Here is a 6,144-nt window from a genome sequence, read left to right on the forward strand (position 1 = left end):
TAACTGTTAAAGATAAATGAGAACTTGAAGTCAGACTAAATATGTCACATAATATGAAGAAGACAAATTTCATAGCAAATTCAGTTTTTAACACCATAAACATTGCGATCGTAAAGCGAACACGACAGGGTCGTAAAAATGCAACATGGCGACTGCAATGACAGGACGTGGTAAGAGAATGCAGCCTAAATATGCACAGTTTCTACTATTATATGACATTAATTACGTCCACTGACGACGTTATAACGGCTCTATATTTGTTTTTAGGCTTCGCTTTTATTAGGAATATATCTGGAGTGTTACACTCAAGGTAAGAACATCGATATTAGTAGAGCATCATAGCTATAGCTAGCTTTGTCACTGCAAAAGGACAAACCAACTCAAATACATAGATACTAATCATGTTATATTGGAGTTATAATTGCATCGTAACAGTGACAGTGCTCTTGCTAACAAACTATTTACAAACAGAAGGGGGGCTTGTGAATTACTAAGTTATTACCTAAAGGGACATTTACTTAAAAAGTCCTTTCGTTAAAGTTCATGTGTGTGTGAGTGTCTGAGCTGATCGGCCTCACACATGCAATTACATCCGCTTTCTTCTACACCTCTCCTCCAGACTACAGGTCCTGGGTGGCGGTCCTCAGCAGCTCTCATGTTTCCACACCAGTACTTCACTGGAATCAAAAAACTGGGAGAAGAAGAACCTGAAGGTGTATCAACCTCAGCTGCTTGACGAGCCTCGCAGACCAGCAGTGAGTCCTTTTGCTTGTTGATAACATGCAGTGCAGAGTGAGAGGATGGCCCATATTAGCCTATATAGCTTCAGACTTTGTATGGATTGCTAACCACAAAGTAAATGTATATTTATATATGTTATGTATAAGCTGATCATGAGTCATTTCCTCATGTCTGAACCAGCAGAGCAGTTGGTTCCTGACTCCACAAACATCTGAACACTTTGGTATTTCTTTTCCACAGGAGATTCACCACAGTAGGAGGCAGATTAAGTACAGCAAAGACAAGATGTGGTACTTGGCCAAAATGGTAAGACCTCCAACATCATTATCAAATCCTCAAGTAGCATCGCCATGAACAGTGTAACTGTATCATAGTATCATACCTGTCCACTGTGGTTTTATTTTGACGGACATTTCTTTTCATGTTTTGTAACTGTTGTGAGCTGAGAGGAAATTTAGAGGAAAACGGCAGTGGTGATGAAGCTACTAAAGATTGTTTTGTTTGTTTGTTTGTTTGTTGGGTGATATAAATAGGTTGTCAACAAATCTCAGTGTAGTGGTAGAAGGTCAGGCTGTGGGCTGGGGTTGTCATTTTTAAAAATATGTTGTAATATTGTGAGACAGGACTAAACATCACTATTTTGAAATGATCTATTCCTCTTCATGGATGAAAACAAATCTAGCAGATATATTTTCTGATTGTCTGACACTTGACGCAGGTCTGGATCTAGAAATTTTAATTTCATAAAACACTTTCCATTATGATGATAACAAAAACTTTGCTTCCATGAACGTACAAACCTTTTGTTTGTAGACCCACTGTGGCCTCCTCAGGCAGTTAAACACCCTGCTGTCCTAACAGCTGTGAAAGAAAGGTTCATTTAGTTGTGCCATCCCACTGTTTGTTCTCCTTCACAGATTCAAGGAATGAGCATTGATGAGGCCATTGCCCAGCTGGAGTTCAACGACAAGAAAGGGGCCAAGATCATGAAAGAGGTTTGTAGCAGCATGTACACTCCTCCCAGCTGTTAGTGAACGTGTGCGTTTGATAAAATTAGACACAACAGAAACAAATGAATGATAATCAAACGTGTATCTTCACAGCTTTTTTTCATTTTGTCATGCATTATTTTTATTTCATTCCCCATCTATGCATTAGCTGTATACGAATGAATGTCACAGTCGTTTGTTTGTTTCAGGTCCTTCTGGAAGCTCAGGAAATGGCCGTCAAGAATCACAATGTAGAGTATAAATCCAACCTGTATGTAGGTGAGTGAACAACCACACATTAGGAACACAACACAACCCCCTGCAGCTGGATGGCTAAGCATGTCGTCTGGGATGCCTTAATGTCTCAACATAGAGCAGTTATCAGTAAGTAGTTATTGAGGCATCCTGCGAACTGAAAAGAAAAAAACTGACAAGACCAAAAACATAATGTCATTGGTGGAGATGTTATTTAAATATACTTAGACTTAGATTTGAAAATGAAAAACGTTTTCTTCCCAAAACTACTCGGTAATCTCATATAAGTCATCACATGCTGTCATGTGCCATTGTGCCAAAACAATACATCTGTTTTAAAGCAGCAGATTCACTGAGAGTTCAGGTGCTGTTCAGGGTGAGTCATTCAGTTGGAGCTGCAACCGTAATTACAGATAAGCCTAGAGTCACCCCATCTTTGTCACTTTGACCTTTTTCATTCAAAGGCACCTCTACAAATTAAATGAGTTATACTGTCGCTTATCTCTGGCTTTCTGTTTATCTCATCCACTCTTTTCATTACACACGTCCCCTCATGTCCCCCTCCTCTCATCCTCCCGTCCCCCTCCTGTCCTCCTCCTCTCCCCCTCCCGTCTCCCTTCTCTCCCCCTCCTGCAGCTGAGTCCTACTCCGGCAAAGGGAGGTACCTGAAGCGGATCCGTTACCATGGACGGGGGATGTTTGGCATCATGGACAAAGTTTACTGTCACTACTTCGTCAAGCTTGTGGAGGGCTCGCCGCCCAAAACAGAGAAGAAGACGAGCTTGGACCAAGCTAAAGAGTACGTCCAGAGCCTCAAGAACCGAACCATCATCCACAGCCTGTAGATCATAGGATTGATTCTATTTCACATGTACCTTTACTGTGTGTTTCTGAGTGTATGCGTCATTTGACATTTGTAAATAAAAAAAGATTGATTGTATAATGAGACCTTCCAGCATTTAAATTTTTTTTAAGTAATACTGACTGCAGCCAGTGTTTCAGATTTAAATAAAGTGACGATAACTTCAAAGATCATGAAGCTCACTGATGTTTTAAAACGGTAAATGTAAATTATCTGCAATAGATTCTCAAATTTTATCCCACATAGATATGACAGGTTAAAGTTGCCTTTATGTCAGTTTCACATAGGTGGGTAAACACTGTGCCTCACACATAGTAACACAGTTGGCCTTACTCTCATCTCCATCACGTGCTGTGCATGGTGCTTCTGTGTAGGGACACATTTTCTGCTTTGGTCACCATCAGCGTGGTAGCTGTGCAGTTTCCAGATGATACGTAGATAATGAAGTATTTCAATATAAAGCGTGGGCTTGTTGCTATTTGTGCCATTTCCTCCAAACTGGGTTTTATTTAACACTGGGAAATCCCACTGGTGAGCTCTGTGAAGGAGTTTTACTTTTAATTTTTATTTAATTCCAAAATTTCACTTTTACCGGTTTAAGAAATAGTGCCTGGTGTGAACCGCTTTGAAACCTGACATAAAAATTGCCGTTTGCCACCAGTTTGCCAGTGACACTCCCTCCACAGCAGCTCTTCTTCCACTGCAGCACGCGACCCGTCACCAGAACAACAAACAGGTGCAGGCGAGGAAAAACATCCCACTTCATCTCAGGGAAACTGTTTTGTGCCACACGCCCACATGAAAATAGAGCCTCAAGTGTGTGTCTGTCATACTGTCACTGCTTCGCTGTGATGGGTCTGGTGGTTGTGTTAGGGTGACAGCAGTCACCACAACTCCTCCCCTGAGTCCAAACCTGTCAGCCTCACTGTTCTTCATCCCTTCACTTCGACCACAGCTCTGTGAGAAAAGGGCCTGCAGACATTGTCGGAGCTGCTTTCATAGAATGCAGGAAACAATAAGCTGGAAGTGATTGGCTTCGCTGGGAGGCTTCAGTCTGATGAAAAGAGGAAGAACTTTATGTTTTAAATTAGATTTCAGAGGCAGCATCTTCTTGGTGCCTACCAAAGCACTATTTTTCGGGAAAGTAAAATTAATTTTGTTAAAGTTTAATGTTTAACTACACTTCCCTTTATTTTTTTGAATGTCTTCCTGTATCAGAGGACAGACATACCTTGCTTATTCATTTGATTTACTTTTTTCAGGCTGTTTTTTTTGTCTTTGATTTCTAAAACTCTGACAGAATGTAATTATGTTTGCTCCTCGTGGTGTCTTTTGTGTCTTCATCTATTCTATTGCTCCTTTGAATTTCTCAGCCTCCAGCTAATTATTATGATCTGTTTTTCTTAATAAATTAAATTTAGAGTGAAATAAAAAAAAATCCTTTGGAGAACAAACTGAAGAATCGGGGAATTTGTATTTTCCAAAGGTCAGAGAATCTCGGTGTTGTCGAGGCTCAGAGCTTTGGTCTCTGCTGTTCCTAATTGACCTTTAGCTTCCTCTTCCTGATGTGAGCGATCCAGCTCGTGTATCTGCCCGTCACCACATCCCTCAAAAGCCCTTGTCAGCTCCGAGCAGCTTTGAGTGTATTTTCGAATAAAATGCCATCTGCTGGCCTCAATTTCAGCGGACAAGTGCCCTCAATCTCAGGTTGGAGGCCAGCTCGGTCCCACAGCACAAAGAAGTGCCAACTTCTGAAAAGAGCAAAAGGCTTCATCTTCTTCCTTTTTTTCCCCCTCTTCACTTCCTGACTTTCTATTTTTCCTCCTGCTTTCCACCTCCCTGAGCACAAACATGCAGAAAACATTTAGTATAATAATCACAGATTTCTTTGGGGTGACGGTGAATTTGTTTGTCTTCTGTTGGGAGTCTAATTAACCAAACAAATCCCTCATAGACGGTAGAGTCCAAGCCTGGAGTTTGTTTCCGAGGTGGATAAAACCCTGGTAAAAATCCATGGCATGACTGGCCAGGGTTCCTTTAAATACACTGAGACTAATTGTAAGATTGAATGGATCCATGAAGTCAGTAAACTGATCAATGATACACAAATTTCTTAGGGGTGACGGTGAAGTCGCTTGCTGTCTGTTGTGCTGCTAATTAACCAAATGAATCCCTTTAAACAAACGGAAGTAAACATTGTGTTAATCATTACAACAATAGATAGTACAGTCCAAGCACGGAGTCCGTCAGTTGTTTTCGAGGTGGAGTAAACACCTTGGGTGAAAATCCATGACATGATTGGTTACAGCTGCTTTAAATGCCCCGAGACTAATTGTGAGAATGAAAGGATCCATGGAGTCAGTAAAGTGAGCAACGATGCATTCACGAGCACTGGGAAAAGTGCTCCAACCACAAGAAACAACAAAATACTGCACCACCTCCCTTCTCTCAAACTATAAACACACAAAGACCGGCTACAGAGGCGCACACACAACTTGTGTGCGATGTCTCCACCAATTAGTCTGCATCGTACAGATGAGTGCCTCCGCCCGGCAGCTACGGACGCTCAGATACACACTGAGATTGAAGTGAAAAATGTTTGGCAAAGCTTCGGCCAATAAACCTGAGAGGCTCTCGGGGTCCATCTGGGCTTTCTGTCAGATAAGAGCAAGTTTCTGTGAGTCATGTCGGTGAGGCGGCAATACCGCTGATTAATGGGTGTAAAGATACTGTGCCCCGAGAGTGTGTGTGGAGTTTGTCCCTCAGCTCTTGTCCTAAACTTTATTCATAAAATTAATATCCTCTTGTTGTGGGTATGAGGGAGGACGGAGGTGAGGAAAGGTACGGCTTAATGAACCTCAGGACAGTCCAAACTCAAAATCTGCTTTCTAGCTTAAATTAACATATTACACAGCCAACAACACAGTCTCTGGAGTGCTAACCTGCATTCCAGACACTCGGTAATGAAAGTGCATCTCGTCTGTTTAGGTGCTGAGTTTTCATTTCAACAGATAATACAGTTAAGTGCTGGTAAGTGGACCTTGAGTTGGGATTTAGCATTTTGGAGATGAAGAATAAATTTTGTTGTGGAGCTTTTGTTCTGTCCGTTCCCGTCAGGTCCATCATTGTCCTACTATAGTTGTTGAACATGCTAGTGCCTGTACTGCTGAAAGACCAATTTCCATGAATGATGATAACTCACACATAAGCACATACAAACCAACATTTCTTTATACAGTATGAGGGTGCCATGGTAATGGTTCATCACGTCCCACTTAGCTGCAACATCCCTGGCTC

At 41.6% G+C, this 6,144-nt stretch overlaps 1 protein-coding gene across 1 annotated transcript; it reads left to right on the forward strand.

The window, feature by feature from the left end:
- Positions 1-139: 139 nt before the first annotated feature.
- On the forward strand, positions 140-3,015 carry mrpl22 (mitochondrial ribosomal protein L22). Its single transcript, XM_041051660.1, has 7 exons — positions 140-170; positions 268-310; positions 620-755; positions 982-1,047; positions 1,659-1,736; positions 1,940-2,009; positions 2,622-3,015. Exons 1-7 carry the CDS (start codon positions 146-148, stop codon positions 2,828-2,830), a joined length of 627 nt encoding a protein of 208 aa, XP_040907594.1. The 5' UTR covers positions 140-145; the 3' UTR covers positions 2,831-3,015.
- Positions 3,016-6,144: the final 3,129 nt, after the last annotated feature.

The sequence above is a fragment of the Toxotes jaculatrix genome, chromosome 12, assembly GCF_017976425.1.
Source record: "Toxotes jaculatrix isolate fToxJac2 chromosome 12, fToxJac2.pri, whole genome shotgun sequence".
Taxonomy (NCBI): Eukaryota; Metazoa; Chordata; class Actinopteri; family Toxotidae; genus Toxotes; species Toxotes jaculatrix.

Bases quoted from the DNA above. Each gene is read 5' to 3' on its own strand.
- mrpl22 (XM_041051660.1), top strand. From the start codon at position 146: ATGGCGACTGCAATGACAGGACGTG. The intron at 1,737-1,939 runs GTTTGTAGCAGC...TGTTTGTTTCAG, and splicing joins GGGCCAAGATCATGAAAGAG to GTCCTTCTGGAAGCTCAGGA. The intron at 2,010-2,621 runs GTGAGTGAACAA...CCCCTCCTGCAG, and splicing joins TAAATCCAACCTGTATGTAG to CTGAGTCCTACTCCGGCAAA.